The 18,619-nt window shown below is 41.4% G+C and overlaps 1 protein-coding gene across 1 annotated transcript; it reads right to left on the bottom strand.

The window, feature by feature from the left end:
- Positions 1 to 4,583: 4,583 nt before the first annotated feature.
- LOC115586455 (vesicular glutamate transporter 2.1-like) lies at positions 4,584 to 17,555 on the bottom strand. The gene is made up of 12 exons (XM_030425540.1): positions 16,698 to 17,555; positions 14,948 to 15,203; positions 14,407 to 14,525; positions 13,352 to 13,466; positions 12,258 to 12,345; positions 11,977 to 12,063; positions 10,336 to 10,478; positions 10,102 to 10,251; positions 7,867 to 7,999; positions 7,670 to 7,780; positions 7,447 to 7,574; positions 4,584 to 6,417 (listed from the first exon to the last, which is right to left on the bottom strand). Exons 1-12 carry the CDS (start codon positions 16,787 to 16,789, stop codon positions 6,088 to 6,090), a joined length of 1,752 nt encoding a protein of 583 aa, XP_030281400.1. The 5' UTR covers positions 16,790 to 17,555; the 3' UTR covers positions 4,584 to 6,087.
- Between the last annotated feature and the right edge of the window lie 1,064 nt (positions 17,556 to 18,619).

Raw genomic sequence — 18,619 nt, 5'->3', positions numbered from 1 at the left:
ACACAAGAAGAGGGACCGAGGCAGTGATGCTGTGAGGGAGAGACGGATGCTTTAATATGAAAGGGAGAGGTGTGATGTTTCCTGAAGAAGAACAAGATAAAAGAAATTCACATTGTCCATGAAATCTGCACCGTCAGACGCTCCAGTGAGGTGCTGTGGTTGCAGAAACACTGCTGTGTTTTGGCACATGGGGAGAGGGAGAGGGCTGAAACAGACTGGCTGCTGTTCATCTTGGTAACAAAAAGAAAGAAAGTAGAGCTTATTTGATGCACAGAAAATGCATTTTATTATCATTATTATTATTATTATCATTATTATTATTATTATAATGTAATGTAGGTAAAACATGGTGCCTACATTACCCACAATGCAATGTAGCCACTGCCTGACATCACTGGAGGCAGGTTATCAGATTATATGCAGCTTCCTCCGGAGCCACAAATAGCTTTATACTATTTTTTTTGCACACATGAGGTGATCATGGACCTGACAAAATATTTGGAATTAGCCTTAGCCATCTTCAAGACACTTGACGACACCAATTGAGACCAATCTACAGATAAATAAATTGTGAAAATCACTATCAGTTGTATCAATTTGGTGGTAGTGGAATGTCAATTTTTTCATGTAAAAGAAAAAGATGATGTGCAGGAGATCAAAATGATAAATAGCAACTTTGCTATCAGCAGATTCCATCATCCTTTCATTCAGATCTCAAAGCGACACAGTGCCAGTATCTTGTAAAATCTTATCAGCCTCTCGTCCTTTGTCTGTGTGCGAGATAGGAGCACGATATGAGCGTGCTGTGGAGAGGAGGGTATGAAGCCGTCAGTGTGATATGGGGGAGGGGAAGTGGAAGGACCTGTGATAGATTACCTCACATGCAACTGTAGGAAACCAGCTCTGTGGACAGAAAAACAATTGGATGTAGCAATCTGTCTCCTCTTCTTTTGATGGTGGATGATACAATCCTCACAGGTCTTAAAAGATGTACAGCATCGCTCCTTTCATGACCGCGGCGGAGATCAAATCTAGTTCGATGCTTATAAATGTTCCAGTGAACTTAGATAAATATGCACAGATAAAAAAAAAAAAAAAAAAGAAAACAATGATAGCACACAGAGCTAAACAAGATGGAGATGTTTCACAGTGGACGCCATTTGCATATCACAGAAGGGCGGGGGTGTTTTTCTTCTAAAGCAGAAGCTCATTGAGAAAACAGGAGCTTTTTTAAAAAAAAAAATCATGAGGGGAGTCATTTTGGAAACAATCTTTGAAAAAAAAAAGTGTGTGTGAGAGGGAGGAGAGTATAGACATATAATGTTATTACGTGTAAGACAGACTGATTCAGGGTGCCAAGCTCTCCATTAATAAAGCAATTATCAAGGGAGGAGAAGGAGGAGTTTGTAAATTCAATTGCCCGGAGCGGGTGTAATGTCATGCTGGAGGGTGTCATAAAACAGTAATTACTCCAGCGCTGCTTTGAAATCTTTGGGTCATGATTACTGGATCTTTTTAACACACGAGGGAGCTAAATTTTAAGATTGGAAGTTAAAAAATATATATTCCGTCCGCAGTGCAGAGAGATCGCTGAGTACAATTTGGGCTGCAGACTAGAGAAGAGGAGAGAGAAGGGATCAGGATGATAATTGCATGCAGGCAGCGTCCCAGGGGAGGAGTGCAACCCCGTCATCAAACACTCATTCTGGCTGGGCCTCATCCCATTACAGTCCCCCAGGAGCCAAACTGCACCTGCCCCACATACTGACGACTACTCAATCTCCCCCTTCCCTCACCCTCATGATTACACAAACAGCGCCAACAGCGTCATGATAACTAAGTCTGAGATGCTGCAAAAAAACCCAAAACACAGAAGGTAGAGGCCGGTGAAGAAATTTCTACCGTATGAATAAAATGTCGACATCCAGATTCTGTCCAATTACCGAGCGCCCCAACAGGCGCGTCACCGGATCAACAGCCATGACCACGACGGCTGGTTAGGCATGAGAAAACATGTTCCACGTGGCTGGTGGCACAATTGTGTTTCTGTCAAATTAACATGTGCACCGAGGGGCAGGCGGCGTCGAGCGTTAATGGTTTCCCTCCTCAGCTGGGTGGGTAATCGGAGGAGAGGCTGAGATTTATTGTAATTGCTGCCACTGCTGCTGGAGGAAGTGTTTCAGACACGGAGCCGCTTCCTGTGATCGAAGCATCAGTCAACACAGACTACCGTGGACTCAACGCTGCGGCTGCACATTAAATTGATTCAGACTGTCCATCATGTGCACCAACATGATGGTCAACACCTTAACACCCACCCCAACTAACTTCATGCCTGTCTATCATTTCGTCTTAGGTTAGCGGGCGTCACTTGCAAGATTCTCCTGCACACTTCTTCGCCTATCATGCAGTCAGAAAAAGTTGGGAAACAAACCCCACTTAATGGCCGCCAGTGGGTCACATCGCCAGTGTGTGTAATAAGAACCTTCAAGAAATTTTTAAGACCTCTGATGATGGTCTCACACTTTTTTTTAGGATGTTGGTATCACAATCTAAATCTGCTCCATATGAGTCATTCCCACCCTGCAGAGGCTGACAGACACAGTCATCCTGATCTTTGATTTGTCTGGAGCTTTACAGCGATGGATGTGAGGGGATGGACGCCATTTTTCCCTGAATTATTCACCACCTCACTGATGTGCTGCAGTTTGTCGGCCTACAAAGCGATGTGTTGGAAACACAGCAGAGCAGCACGGAGGCGCCGCAGAAGGCAGTATCACCTTTACTGTTCACTGTGTGCACATCTGACTTCAGATTCAACTGTGAGTCACCCGACCTCCATCAGCTCTCTCATGACTCATGACTGTTAGCACAGACTATATAAATAGTGAAAGTTGCCTCTGGGTCTGAAAAGTGACACCAATGTGGAACTGCTTTAAAACAGCATAATTTCTTATGGCCAGCAGGGGGCGACCACTGGTTTCAGAAAGAAGTCCAATATTTATGTAAGCTCATGAGAAAATGACTCGACTTCTCACTCATCAGTAAACAGTTTAGAAAATGATTTTATGGTCTCAATCGCTAGTTTCAAGTCTTCTTCAATACAATATGAAATACATTTGGTGAATAATGGTGAATTTCTATGGTGTAAAAAATATACGATTAAGCAGTGTAGCTATAGGGAGTGACCATCTTGTGATTGACAAGTCGCTCCCACAACATGTCCGCGGGGTCTCAGTCAGACCAAGCCTCCAGGAAGAGCATCAGGCTTTGAAGACAATTTTTTGTAGTGGCCAAAACATGTAATTACATCATCGCGTGATGCACTGGGGCCCAAAAATATGTTATCCTATAAGCTTACATTGTGAAAGCAACGTCTGTTTTTAGCATCACAACCACCACAAAATGACTTGTTTCACTCTGAGAATTTTAAAGATTTTGTCAAATAAAATGTGGAAGGTCTGGAAGGGCCGCAGGATTAAATTATCTTATCCTCACTCAAGTAAGCCAGGTGCTAAACCAGAAGTTAGCAAGCTCGGTTGGTGAAAGTCTCTAGTGCACCAATGGGGCGCACTACACTGAAGATCCTGGTGTCAAAACGCCACTGAGCAGTTTAGTCTTAGTCTCTGCCTCCAACACTGTCCAGATTTAATGTTACGTCCTTTATTAAGAATCTGGGTACCTTCACCCTAGCTCCACTATCTCATCCAAATATCAAAATCTAAAGTCTTCAGCTGCACTCAAGTTACATAAGGGATTTAATCGAAATTGAAATGAACTGCGTACTGAATGTAATCACCATTAACACATTAATGCTGCAATTTTGTTCGTTGTATTCTTCTTAAACATAAAATACTAATAACCAGGAAATAAAGCGATAACTGCAAAGGTCTTATGACCTTTGTTGTCACCAACTATTATTCTGAATTTAAACTTTCATTAGGAGCACTGCTGTTCTAAAAGCCCAGCAGAGTTAAACAGTATTGATTTGTCACGTGAGTAGATTTAATGCAGGAGCTGCGGGTCAATAGTTGAATGTGTTGAATGTAACACTGTTTCTCCTCAGTCGTGCGGAGGAGGACACACTGAGGGAAAACAGAATTTGTTTGATAACCCACTATTCAACATTCTCACAATGTGTTTCTTTTACAGTCATGCCGCCGATGTTTCTCTTTCTCTGCACAGATCAGAAAAGTGTGAGATGCTGCTGTGAGATTTAATAGGTTCATCACACCTTTACGCGCTGACACGACACCTTTGCGGCAGATTTTTACACTGCATATTAAAGTCAGGACTGTTTGGGAAGACAGACAATGATCCAGGTTTGTAGGGATGTAAACTCTGGTAATAGCATTAGTGTTGCTGTTTTCTCTTCTTTTACCAATTACCAAGCCACCAGGTTCGATACTCTCCCCCGGACTCCAGAGACCTCAGCCATTGATTTACTAATGAGGAACGTGGAGAGAACAGGAGATGCATGACGCTGATTGGAGAAGGTGTTTAACTGTTTAGCCGGTCTGCCTCCAGTCTCTCACACCACATCGGCGCACACGCTGAAAAGATGACTAAGAACGACAAAAGCGTGACTTTTGGTTGTTTGTTTATATAAAATGATATGAGTATTTTTTATAACACTTTTTGACATCAACATACCTCTTCATTAAACACAATATTAGAAGCCATAAAATCACATTTAATCTGTTTTACATAAATCTCAGGCACAAAGCCGTAATAGCATCTTTTGGTCATCTTAAACATTCTTATATATTCATATATTTTTTTTTAAAACATCCTTGCAGATTCCATACAGCAAATGAAGAAAAAGTGTTCAAAGAGCAAATAAAGTCAGGTGGAAGAGCCATCTATATTAATTCATGTGGTCCACTCTAACGTGACAATATCAAAGTGTCAATAAAGTACTTTTGGTGACGATGAGAACAACCGAGAAACACCAAAAGATCACGAAAAAAACCTGGTTGTTCACATACAGTACTGCATTCCCCGCTGTCAAAATGCAACAATACGTCCTGCATCATGAGCACTAAAGCTGGATTCCCCAGACACTAGTAATTTGTTAAAACACACACCTTAATGTTGATCATCACATGACTCCAAAACAATTACAGTTAGATACAGCAAGCCAGCGTTACATTACAAAACAGAGTGTGATGGGTGGTGGCTGGTACACAGAATTTATTGCAGTGCACACCAAACATCAATAAAAATGTCTTCTGAGCAACCGCCTCCGAAACTTTTTTTATTTGTCTCACATCACGACTGGAAAACCTGATTATGAGAGTTTGCTTTTATCATCTATTATGGCAGAAGACACTTATCTAAGAACGAAGCAGCAGGCTGAATGAGGACTATCAATGACTTGTGAGGCGGCGGCTGCATCTGAAACATTGATCTGAGCAAATTCATGCAACAAACACACACTAAAAGTCTACGGTTTCCACTTCACTCACGCTATTTTTGTCATAGTGTATTATAGGCCTCCTCGCTTGAGAAAGAAGAAGGCCTTTTTTGCAAGCAGACATCTCCCTGAAAAGGTACTGTCCATGAAAAATATGGCCTTTTATAGTAATGTTAACACAGATCAACGACCCAAAATCCACAATAGTCTCACAGAAACAGTATACAGGTATATACAGTACATAAAACACATTTGAGAAACAGAATAGAATCTTGTTTTTGAATACTTATAGTTTCAGTGCAATCAGAGTGGTATTTCAGAGAAAGACCCTATATGATGGTCAACTGCAGTGTCGTCTGGCTCATGTTGTTCAAGTAGATTGATGAGGTTTGGGTGCCTAAGGAGTACAACATAGGCCTGCAGTTGTCTTTGCAGCTGCTCTCTGTGTAGTGAAGCCCTACGGTAGGTAGATGTGATGAGACACGTGTGAGATCTAATGACGATTGTTCTGCATTGCAATGAACTATTTCTTTACACTGGCTTTTTGAAACTAGTAACCGTTTTTACTTGAATACACAGAATGGATTTAAATATCTAAGATGATGCTTATTTGTGCAATCTGTGATGCGGCGAGTCTGTGTCTGTACGCAGACTCACCGCAGCTGTCTGGTTTAAGAGTAGCCGCGCTCAGAATAGATCTTTCCCACCGGCTCCTGCACATACTCCTCCGTCTTATCCCAGTCCTGCACCCAACCTCCGTTGAGCTGTGCAGTGGCCCCGTAGCTCTTGGCCGGACCGCCCATGGCGCCGTAACCCTGCGTAATGTCGCCGGTCTCTTCGGCCAGCTCGTCCTCGTCGATGAAGCCGCATTTCTCATCGCTGGTTTCCTCAGGGTCGGCCCATGGCTGTTTCTCCCCAGACGCGAAGAGCCCATAAAACACCACGCCACCGTAATGCACGAGGGAGGCGATGAGGAAGACGTACTGCCACTCTTCTCGAGTCTGGAAACAGAGAACAGTTGTAGCCAGGCTGAGTCACTTCTAAGAGGCCTTGGTGATGTGATAAAGGGACAGTTCACCACAAAGTCAAACATGATAAACCTGTAATGCTATTTATCAATGTAGATTGTGTGAGTTGCCAGGCATTGGAGATATCGGCTGTAGAGCGCCTTCTAGATGTACTCGATGGTACTCAGCTTGTGGAGCTCAAAGCGCCAAACAGCGGTGTCTCTTTCCAGAAATCATGACCTGGTTTCTCAAGATAATCCACAAACCTTGTTTCTGAGCAGTTTCATGTAGGAACTATTTACTGCTGTAATCCTGTGTCTCTGAATTAGCAGTTTATCTCTTGTTTCATGCTTAATATGTGTCCAAAAAGTCATTTTTCTGTCTCTATTATATTAAAACTTTTTCTCTTCCTGTGCAAACATGAATTCTTTTTTACCAATTCATCTCAGGTCAGTTATATAACTATATTGGCCTTCTGGCTGATCTGTGCATTTTAGCAAAGCAGCATTGATGCAATATCACAAGAGCTGTGGTCGTGGTGCCATAACATTATTCGGATACCCCAACAGCCAGTAAAAATGCCCGACTGGACCAAAGGCCCATTTATCCAACTGTTCATTATCCCGAAAACAAACTCACATTGCTCCGGAAACACACCCTCTCCTTGCAGTTGCTAGTTCAGTGACAGACAGCTACGTCCCTGGTGCTGAATCGGCGAGGGTTCAGCCCCTAATAGGCTTTTTAGCTTTACATCAGACGACACCCCCAAACCCTTACCCGACATTGAGGGCTTTAAGGCTAAAAACTCCACTGTTGGGATGAGGCTTCGCCAAAGTGGGTTTCTGCACAGCTCCATCACGCCACAATATACTGCCCACATCCTCTGTGACATCACAGTACTGACGCTAAAGATGCTTCATCTGCTGACTCACTGTGACTTTGAAATCAATAAAAAAAAAACACCTCACAATCAGAGGGTTTAAAAGTAACATTCATATCCCTGTATAAATAAAGATGACTCACCTTGTTCTTCGTCATGGCTCCCACTATTAGAGGGCAGACCATCCCTGACAGGGTACCCACACCATTGGATATGCCCATGAGGATGCTGGCATAGCGAGGGGCGATGTCTAGATGGTTGACGTTGAAACCTGCAGCAACAAGGAATTCATTTACTGAGTTGTGAGCTCTTATGAGTGGCACAACAATCTGAATTTGAAGTAGCATCCATTGTTTGCAGACCTACCTGATATTGCAAATCCGCTAAAACCCACCGCCAGAACTAAGAAAGAGATGGCCACCCCCTTACTGTGAGAATAACCAACCACTAATAAGAGAGTGGCCTCCATACCGAACCCTGGAAACAACAAAACAAGAGTAAGTAATGAGGAATACTTCTGCAGTATCATGATAACAGACTGGGTTGTGATTATCCATCCTCACCTCCACAGTTCATGATTTTCCGGACCATAGTGGTAGACATGATGTTGTGCATCCGCAGGTAGTCCGCTAACTGGCCCCCCAAGGGCACGATGATGGTCATGACCAAATGAGGCAGCGCTGACACTATTCCAACCTGAAAAATCATCAAACACCTGTCTGAAGCAAATGTGACAACCACAAAGAAACTGTCATAACAAAAGTCTCACAGCCAATCTCTGCGTCCACTTCAACCTCTGACTCCAGCATCACATCCGAGCAATGATTCACCTGCTCGAATCACAGCGGCCCATCCGGAGGCTGAATTACACCTGCCAGACCGGCTTGATTCATGCTTTGCACTCTCAATTGGAAAATTCTGAGATTCAAAGGAATCTGTTTCTTTGTCTCACAGACAGTCGGGGCAGATGAAGACCAAACCACTAGTAATTCATTTTGTTTCAAAATCACAGTTTAAATCTATTTTCTTAAAGGAGTGAACGATTGTTTCATAGGATTAGGATTAATCCATGTGTTGTAAAAAAGGGCTCACAGAAAGATTTTCAACCTTGAATGGATGATGTGGTACTGATTAAAACAAAATAATTTAACATTGATCATTGTGTTCCATTCCAATCATCTTAATGGAACTGCCTTTTTTGAAAACTGTAATAGGTCACTCAGTTCACTTTATGTCACGGAAACGTATTGTTTCACCGGAAAAATACTAATGATATCTATCTTGTTATACCATGAAAAGTTAATTGTTATAACAAGATGTTTTCACGTTATTAAGAAATTAAAACGTTTAATGTCATAACAAGAAAGTTTTCTTGTTATAACATGTACATTCAATGTTTTTACATAAAGCATTTTTTTTCAATTTACAATAAGGGTACGTTAATCAAAAATACTTAACCAACAGTAAATTAGCGTCTAGTAATGCAATAAAAGCAAATGATTAATACACATATTAACTGTTGATTAATAGTTAGTTACTTGATGTACCCTTATTGTTAAGTGTCACCAACATTTCACATATAACAAGATATTTTAATGCTTCATCATCAGGTTTTAACATGAAAGGCTTCACGTTTTAATCACATAAGTTATCATAGTAATTAGGATGTAACATATTATGTTGTTTTAACTTTTCATGTTACAACAAGAGAAGTTTGTTTTTCTAATGTGACACGTTTGTATGTCGTGATAACGTGAAAACATCTTGATATAACACGCAATATTTCATGTTATATAACATGACGATTCATTGTTTTAACACACTGTAAAACGTTTAACATGAAGACAAAATGTTTTCATGGTTTCAATTAAGGTTTTAGGTTTCAACAATAGAAGTAAGCATGTTATAATGTGAAGTGTTGTATGTTCTACAAGTATATCATCAAGTTTTTATGTGAAATGTTTGTAATCAGACACATTTGTATGTTGTGATAATATGAGAATATTTTGTTGCAACCATAAACTTCAGGTTGTCACTGATTGTGCAGACAGTCACACTCACATAACAGCATAAAACTAACCAGACTTTGCTCCACAAAAACAAAACAACAGAGTAATCATGTTAATAGTAGAGACACTGAACATGTAGTAAACTCCTGCAACGAAACAGGACCACATTAAATGAGACTCTGTGAGTCTAGTGCACGCTGGGAGATTTCCCTCATACTAACAAATACAAACTATAAACTTTAAGTTGAATCTAGTGACAGTTTGCAAACCTGCAACAAATGATTTGCGTCAGTGGCGGTTCTGAGCACAACAATGAGTCTCATCACCATTTTAAACGTATTGATTCTGTCCACAAGATTCAGGTTCAGATTCAGAATACTTTATTAATCCCCGGGGGGAAAATGTTTAAGATGTATCTAAGTCAAACATTCACTTTTATATAGCGCTGTTTTTGTTCTGCACCAAACTCCTGATGGAAATGTCTGGCTCTTCAGCTCCTAACAGTTCCTCATTATGTTCACCATTTCTTTGTTAAATGGTTTTTAGAGCATTTTTCACTGGAAACAGATGCTATGAAACGTCATACAGCCGAGGGAGCTTCAGATTTTGGTGATAATTCTCTGTAGCTTCATACTGTTGTTAGACTTTTCAGTGCAGAAAAAGACAGATCATAGCACGAGCATCGAGGAGATTTGAATGTATAATTCTATGCAAATTAAACTTATAATAACTTGTAATTTTGAACAAATGGTGTTGAAATACATCTTTACAGCAGACAACAGCCATTACCTTGCTGATTTCGAAGCCAAACACCTCTTCAAAGTATGCAGGCTGGCTGATGAGGAGCAGATAAAAGGTCCAGCTCCTGCAGAAGTTGGCCACAATGATTGCATAGACGGGCATGGAGGTGAAGAACTTCCTCCACGGGGTCTTGAATTTCTGTTCAAATTAAAAAGAGAATCAGCTGCACGCACAGCACCTGGTGTGGTGACATGACTTAAGGGATTCAGATGGAAAACTCACTTCCATTGCGCCCATCAGCTGGGCACTTTCACCGATGCTCTCTTCGATGTAACGGCGCTCCTCGTCAGTGATGGTTGGGTGCTCCGCCGGGCTCTCGTAGGACACCAAGATCCAGAACATGTACCAAAATATCCCAAAGCATCCTGAGCACATCATAAGGGATGTCAAGAATCAAACATTTCAGTCATGACAGCACATTGTTCAGACCCACAGGGCTTTATTTCAAATTCTAGTGAAAATCCTCAAATGTTCAGAGATACCAAATATGTCGACTGATATCATTTAACAGCTTTAATGATGAAACAAGGTGATGCAGAATAATCACAACATACTGTCAAAGCAGGAAAGAAAATTGACAGGATTTGCGTACACAACATTTTAAATAGTTTTTGTGACTCTGAGCTCGACTGTCTTCATCTTAGATTTCTTCTAATGACTAAAACATCAAATATCTGAACAATAACAAGGTTGAGGACTGTCACACCAGAATTCAGGGATCGCATCCAGTCTGGGGTTAGGTTTAGGCAACAGAATTACTTTGTCTAAGGTGAGCGAAATTTTGTCATTTTGCTTTTCTTTTTTTTTTTTACATTTTTTTTTTTATATTTCATTAAATACTCATGAAATGTAATCTTTAATATTTATGTAAATGGACCTTTTTTCTCCATTTTGAAGATGCTGGGCATCACATAAAAATTCAAAAAGACTATTCCTACCCTATTAGACATTTCCACACTATTTAATCGTCATGATGCAGCGTTGATCTACAATATATGATACTGTCAGTGAGGATTGACAAATAAGATTTAAGATATAAGATTTTACGACCTTAAAGAACCTTAAGAGAAATTAAAACTGGAAAACTGTATGTTTAATCAGACTGTGGCCACAAGAGACAATTATAGACAAAACAAACACAACGAGATTGGTTGTTTCTTCTTTTAAAACTCTCTACTGCCTCACTTAAAACGCACAGCGTGTAATTTCGGCCTTAATCATAACAAAACAAACACACGATGTTAGAGACGTCAGATCACGGGCTGGGTAGTCCTCACTGTTAAACAACCACCATTGTCAATGAAAATCCATCTGCATGACTTGGACAGAAATGTTAATGGACGGGATCATGTTTCACGGTTTAATTCACGTTATGTTTAGTCACACTGACTTCTTTCCTCATTCTCTCTCTCCCAGAAGTTATTGTCACCCTGAATCAAAACAAGGCTTTCTCTGGGTTTCATTACCTTGTTCTTATTTATACAGTTTTTATATACATATATATATATCTTTGTATTTGATCTCATTCATTTTATCATTTCTACTTGCTCCACATTCAAATCCTTTATTCATATTGTATCTGCTCTGTCTGGTTTAATTTTCTTTTGTAAAGCAAATTTGGTTCAGAAAACTGCTAACAAAATTAAGTTTATATTATTATGATTATCATTATTATCATCATTATGATTATTATTATTATTATTATTATTATTATTATTATTATTATTATTGTTATTATTGCAAACATTTGGGATAATTTAAGTACACAGCTCAACAAAGTATACAACCAAGGTCTCTTTTTAGACATTTTGATGCAGAAATGTCACAGGTTATATATTTAGAGTTCACAACATTGAGACTCACCGTACACGTAGAAAACAGAGGACCATCCTGTGTACTGGACCAGGATCCCAGCCAGAGGCATGGCTATCACTGCACCAGCGTAGGATCCTGAACAAGACAGAACATCATGACTGAGCAGAATTTGATCCCGGCCGCTAATTCAGAGAGTGTTTGGTGACAAACATGTTCAGGCACTTTTTGGGGAGCAATATTTTGTCATTTTAAACCTGCACGAGGGAAAATGATGAGTAACATGTACGTGACGCTAACGAGCTGTGTGACTGTGTGAGTAGGTTTTGTACCACAGAAGGAGATTGTTGCCAGACGACTTCTCTCCAGCGGCGGGGCCCATTTGCTCCAGATCCCGTGACAGGCTGGATAAGTCACTCCCTGCATGGTGACGAAACATTACAGCCACAGTGTGAACAACATGAAGATCCTTTCCATTCGCTTTCAGTACGACTTATCTCAATAACCTTCGTCTAAATTTGGGGATTTGTTAAAAAAATCATCCACACATTTTACACCCATGTCCTCGCTTTCAGTCATTAGGATTTACAGGTGAAGGTATTCTGTTTGATTGACGCAGTCTGATCTCATTTGCCGAAGACGAACAAGACAAATTGTAGTTAATAACAAACAAACCAACATGAATTGCAGCTGACCTTTCTAATAGAGACTAATGAGTTAGGTGTGAGTCGGTGCAAATTCAGGCTGACTACCCACTTCGTTGAAAAAAAAACTGAATTGCTCCCATTAAATCTTCATTACACACTAAGTGGCATACAATCAACTATTGATAGACACAAATTGCTGGGGCTTGCAGTGGGAGACACCCTGAAATGCTAATGTTTAATTTGCAGTAATAAGTCGATGGGTGCTGAACGCAGGCGGCTCGCTTTCTCTGCCTCGCTCTCTCTCTCGCACGCGGTGCTCCTGAGCTGCTATTGAAGCGGCAGTATGCAGCAAAACAAAATAACAAAAGAGGATGACCTTCAGTCTCATAAAAGCATCGCTCTCTGAAATCTTTCCCTTTCTGTCGAGCAGTGGGAGCCGCCCGCATCAAGTGGTTTTTATCTCTTTTGTTCTGTGATTCTATGTGAACATGGAGCTGTTTCGGCCAGCTAAACCAACATACGTAAGCCCTGATATTCAGGGTTTTGTTGCTGTTTGCAGACCAATCGGACGATTGCGTACAGTATTGTGAATAGTGTTTGGACATAATGGGCTCCATTCAAACAGAAAGCCGAGAAAACGTCTGTAAAAACGTGGTCAAACACATGAATGTCAGCACAATTTCATTAGGGGTCGAGTTCAGCCTTCAGCCTGATAATGAGGGATCAGTTTTGAGTCTCGTAAAAGGTCAGGGTGTGATGTGCAAACTGTGCATCAGTACCTCCACCAGCCCTTGTAATATCCTCACAAAGATGACACATCCATAGTGCACCCGGGCGGCAGAGGGAATGAACATGTTCAGGGTGGATGTCAGCACGATGGCAGCCCCAAAAACTCTGGATAATAAACAGCGTGTTGGGATTATTTGTCAGAATATTATCAGAAACAAGATCATCTCATTCAACGTGGTGAAACATGGTGCAAGTATGGATCAACTTCGAACCCTTTAAATGGATTGATACATTCAAAATGCCCTACAACAGTGTTAGGAGTTACTATACTGGAAGAATAAACGTAGATGAGGAAGATAATCAATCCTAATTGGATGGCATAAACACACACACACACACACACACACATACACACACACACACACACAACAGGCAGTTATTCAGTTTCCAGGGGAGCGAGGACAGGAGGTGTTTGCAGCAGAAGGCGTCAGTGGGCTCAGCTGACTTGGCATGATGAAGCTCTTCAAAGATTTGCATCTTATTTAGGCTCCATTCCCCTCATGAAAAATTTAACAATCTGATCAAATTGATGCACGAGGACTAACACTGCGACCTCTGTCTCCTCCCGTAAATACATGTGCGTGATCCTCTGACAGTTGTGTTGTTTATAATGTGATTTTTTTTAAGGACTTACTTCCCTTTGTTGCACGTTTCCTTCCCCTCCCTTTTGTCCAACTGTGGCTGACTAATCACTTGCTGGTGAAATAACGTGCCATGTGCTCATTGAAATCATACTGCAATCATTACTCAGAACCCCATTTCACACAGGGCTTTGGCTGAGGTGGTTGCCATGCCTCTGAACATAAAGGATTAGACATGTCGGTCCCATGGGAGCTCATTAACATGAGGAGGCACGCCTGGTGGGCATCAGCCAAATCCCCAGTTTATCTGCTGTAAGGTCAGACTCCTCTATTCTAACCATGACATGCACTGGCTGATTGGATGGATGGCACAAATATCACACCCACAATCACACTGGAAATTACAAATAGAAAAAACATGTTTAACTCATACTTAGATTTATGGACACCCTCGGTTTTATTACCTGTTAGCAGCCAGTCTGGAGGATATATACCCTCCTGGAATCTGGGTGACAATGTAGCCCCAGAAGAAGGAGCCATGGATCATCCCCACGGTCTCTGGATCCCAGTTGAATACTGCTTTCTTTCAGACACACAAAAATAAACACACATTTCAGGGACTTTTCCAGAGGGGGGAAAATGGTGAAACATATTCGTTGAAATGCTTTTTATCAAAGTGGAAAATAATCTCACAAACATATGTATTTAATTTGATGCTTTGGAATCATTTGCAGTTACTTATTATGCACAAAATAAACTGACTTTTTAAGAAAAATTGCAGCCATGATAACACAAATGTGCTTCTAACTCACTATAATCCACAGGCCCAACACCTGGAATACAATTTAAAAGTAAAGATAACTCTTTTTTTTTTTCTTTTTTTTTTTGCTCTTTAAAGTGTGTTTAACTAAACCCTATCCAGGCTGCGGCCCTCATCACGCAATCAAATCGAACATGCGGTCGCTCGTGTGCGGAGGTGTATAACGGGGCGGAGTCTGCGGGCACCTCTTTGATGATGATCTTGCCGTTCTGATGGATGGTGTGGTTATTGACCATGCTGACGATGGCCACACCCAAGTTACACCGGATGCCGAAGGAGATGCAGAAGCCGAGGCCGCTGAGCATCGCGATGATGTATCTGCGCGGGGCGCCGAAGCACGTGCAGTCGCACAGGGGCGCCTTCCGCTCCTGCTCCGCCGACGGCCTGCCATCCTCCGTCAGCTCGATCTGCTCACCTGTCTGCTGCTTCTTCTCCAGCCTCCTGCACGACAAGCCCATCACATGCTCGTTTTGTTTTTGTTTTTTTTAGGTTCGAATTTTAGAAAACACTTGTGTCGGTGTGTGAAATTAAACATTCTGCACATTGAGCTGTTTTTTTAAAAATAATAATAACATTTTTTTAAAAAAAAAGGAAGAACACGTGAGATTTCGTTGATTTTCTGCTGGAAAACGTTCAGAAATCACCTGAATAATCTCGTGTATTTGTATTCGCACGCCTCTCACAGGTTATTCGCATCTTTATTCTGCAGAGGGGGGAACTGGCGTTCATTCTCCGCTTTCTGCTCTTTCAGCGACGGGCCTCGACATTATCTTTCATTTTAAAATGTCTTTCTTTTTCTTCATTTTCGTTCCCTGCTGATTTGTCCACGTTCCTGTCAGAGAAAGGCTCGCTGGCAAACGAAGAGAAAATGACCTTAATACCGCATTGCAGCAATACCAAGCATCGCCGTTGTCTGGACTTCATTTAGCGCCTTTTTTAATTTAATTTTTATTTTTTAAATTAGCTCTCATAAATCTAGCTTTTTTTTCTTGCCCCTTCTCTCGCTTGAATTTTTTTCACAAAGAAATGTAGGGTTAATTTGACAAGCATAGGAATGAGATGTGAAGGCCTCGTCCAGAGCAATAACAGGCCTGCTACAGCTGAAATGAATGAAATGATTTTTTTTTCCCTTCCTTCCTTCACAGCTTTGAGTCACGTTCCTGTGTGGCAGCTCGGTATCAAGTTCAACACCTGAGTGCCATTTTAAGACCAAGAAACATAAACGAATATGACGTGTTTCCGCACAAATGGTCATCTGGTGTATTATATAAAAGCAGGTGATTTGTGTTATAATCTTTTTTTTATTTAACCTTTGTATACACATTTCTGATGAGAATAAACACGCATTAATGTTGTATACCCCTGATAAGCTGTTCCTCTCCATCGTTTGATCTTTATTAAAATGTTTCTCAGTCACTCATCAGTTTTTTTTTCTTCCTTTTTAAGATGCTGGTGACAGTATGAAGAATAAAGCAAGTCAATTGAAGTGAAGTCCATCGATCTTGAATTAATACAGATGGATACATAAGGTAATAGATATCCTCCGACCTTGTGTCACGACTCGCTCTGTTTCATTAATTATTAAAAACACACACACACACACACACACACACACACACACACACACACAGCTGCTGGTGGAGGGGATCATCCTCCAGGGAAATATATCTGATCCTTAAATATTCGGGCCGCACGACTCTGCCTTCAGCATCCTGCCCGTGATTCTCCTCAGAAAAGAGATTCCCCCCCCCCCCCCCCCCCCCTTACTTCATTGTAATTCACTAATAAGCGCATTCGAAGTCAATGCACGTCTCGTGTGTGATGTTAACATCTGGATTTTCCCCGTCTTTGATTTGTTCATAAATAGATGTAATCCTGCGATCACAAAAAAAGAAAAGAAAAAAAACATGCAGAAATGTGAATTTGTTCTCTTACCTGTACAGCTTCCCGAGGGCCTTCCCTGCGATTTGTTTTAGTCCCTCTTTAGTGGTGGGGAGAGCCTTCTCCTGTCCTGGCTCCATATCCATATCTGTTTCTCTTTTCTTTTTTCAAATTCTAAAACACTATAACAAATGGAAGTGCTGCATAAATAAGCATATTGTTAAGGTATTAATCCAGATAACGCGCCTCGGTCTTTTGAGAAAAACGTCTCGATATCCTGAGGAAAAAAGAAAAAAAAGATCAGGAGGAAAATGGAGAGAGCGTTCAGTCTGAAAGGGCTGCTTCCACAGTCACAAACCAACAGCAGTCAAATAAGTCCGCTTCTGCCTTGCGCAATGTTAATCCATGCAGTGCCATTTTAAGATCCCGTCAGCGATAAGGAAAAAAACCTCAACCAAGAAAGGGAAATTCAAAAAAAAGAAAAGTTGACGATTTTTTTCAGTGTTCTTGAAGAAATGGAGGTGGGGCGGGGAAGAAATTGTGGATGTTGAGCCGGTTGCAGGTTTTGGAGGAGCTCCGGTCTAATCTGAGGTGGGGATCTCCGGTGAAGCAGCAGCCGGAGGAAGCTTCAGCACCGCGGACAGCTCACAGCTCATCTACCTGTCAGCAGCTCCGAGCAGCGCCCCTCCTCCTCCCTCCTCTCTCCTCCTCCCTCCTCCTCTCGCCTCCTCCCTGCTCCTCTCTGCTCCTCTCGTTCACAGTCACAACACTTCAACAGACCAAAAACTGACAAATGCATAAACTCCCTGCTTCACTTTTATCTCACTGTCTAGAAAAAAAGGTTTCAGGATGAGCTGCGACCACTTACAGACACTTACTGCAGCAGCCACAAAGCAGCACCCTCCTCCTCCACCACCACCACCACCCTACATCCGGTAATTTCTGGGGGGTTTAGTTTGACCTTCGGCGTTTAAAGACCTGCTAAAACTTCAGGGACAGATGTGCTCAGAGCTGTTTTCTGTCAGTCAATTAAGCTGTGGGCTTAATATTGCTTTTTTTTTTTTTTTTTTTTTTTACTGAGCACAAAAAAGATGCTGTTCACGCATGTGGAGCCAGACTGTAAAGTACAGTATGCAGTCAACCACACAGAGGCAGTGTTGTGTAAGGAAGTTCAGCCCGATCACCAGAATGCATGCTGGTAAGAGCAAAAGTGGGTTTCGCAAACCACAGATTAGTTCACAATTTCTTTATCTTAACCTGTATTTATCCAACACATTTCTTTATGTTGCATCATACCCCTAACCCTAACCCACGAAAAGACCTGGTTAGGGTTAGGAACAGATCATGTTTTGGCTTAAAAAACCTATTTTGGAGATGTACAGAGGTCTCTCTAAAACAAACCCAGTTTTGTCGGCCCAAATAGGACTGGAGAAGTCTGAAGGTCTTGTTAAAAACACCTGGTTTTGTCACCACAAACTAGGCTGGAAATGTCTCGAGATCTTATTTAGAACACTCAGTATTACAATCAAAAACATGGCTACAGACGTCCTGATAACTTTTGTTCTAAAAACACCTGGTTGTGTCGCCACAAGCATGGCGGGAGATGTCCCAAAGTCTCATTAAAACACCTGGTTTTTACCACAAACACAGCTGGAGATGTCCCGAAGTCTCATTAAAACACCTGGTTTTGTTACCACAAACACAGCTGGAGATGTCCTGAAGTCTCATTAAAACACCTGGTTTTGTTACCACAAACACAGCTGGAGATGTCCTGAAGTCTCATTAAAACACCTGGTTTCTCACCACAAACAGGGCTGGAAATGTGCTGAAGTCTTGGTAAAAACATTTGTTTTTGTTGCCACAACACGGCTACAGATGACTGGATTTCCTATGAAAATATCTTTTTTTGCTGCCACAAAACAGCTGGAAATCTTAACTGCCAAAGTGTGTCCTGAGGTCTGGTTTAAAAACACCCA

Source organism: Sparus aurata, chromosome 8 (assembly GCF_900880675.1).
Source record: "Sparus aurata chromosome 8, fSpaAur1.1, whole genome shotgun sequence".
NCBI lineage: Eukaryota > Metazoa > Chordata > Actinopteri > Spariformes > Sparidae > Sparus > Sparus aurata.
The sequence above is the reverse complement of the archived record's forward strand: the minus strand, read 5'-3'. Positions and strand labels throughout refer to the sequence as shown.

What these genes read in the sequence shown, in the direction of transcription:
- LOC115586455 (XM_030425540.1), bottom strand. Translation starts at nt 16,789, where the DNA reads ATGGATATGGAGCCAGGACAGGAGAAGGCTCTCCCCACCACTAAAGAG. An exon ending in AGCTGATGGGCGCAATGGAA is followed by an intron (nt 10,252 to 10,335) that starts GTGAGTTTTCCA and finishes TAATTTGAACAG; the next exon opens with AAATTCAAGACCCCGTGGAG. An exon ending in TTGGCTTCGAAATCAGCAAG is followed by an intron (nt 8,000 to 10,101) that starts GTAATGGCTGTT and finishes ATGATTTTTCAG; the next exon opens with GTTGGAATAGTGTCAGCGCT.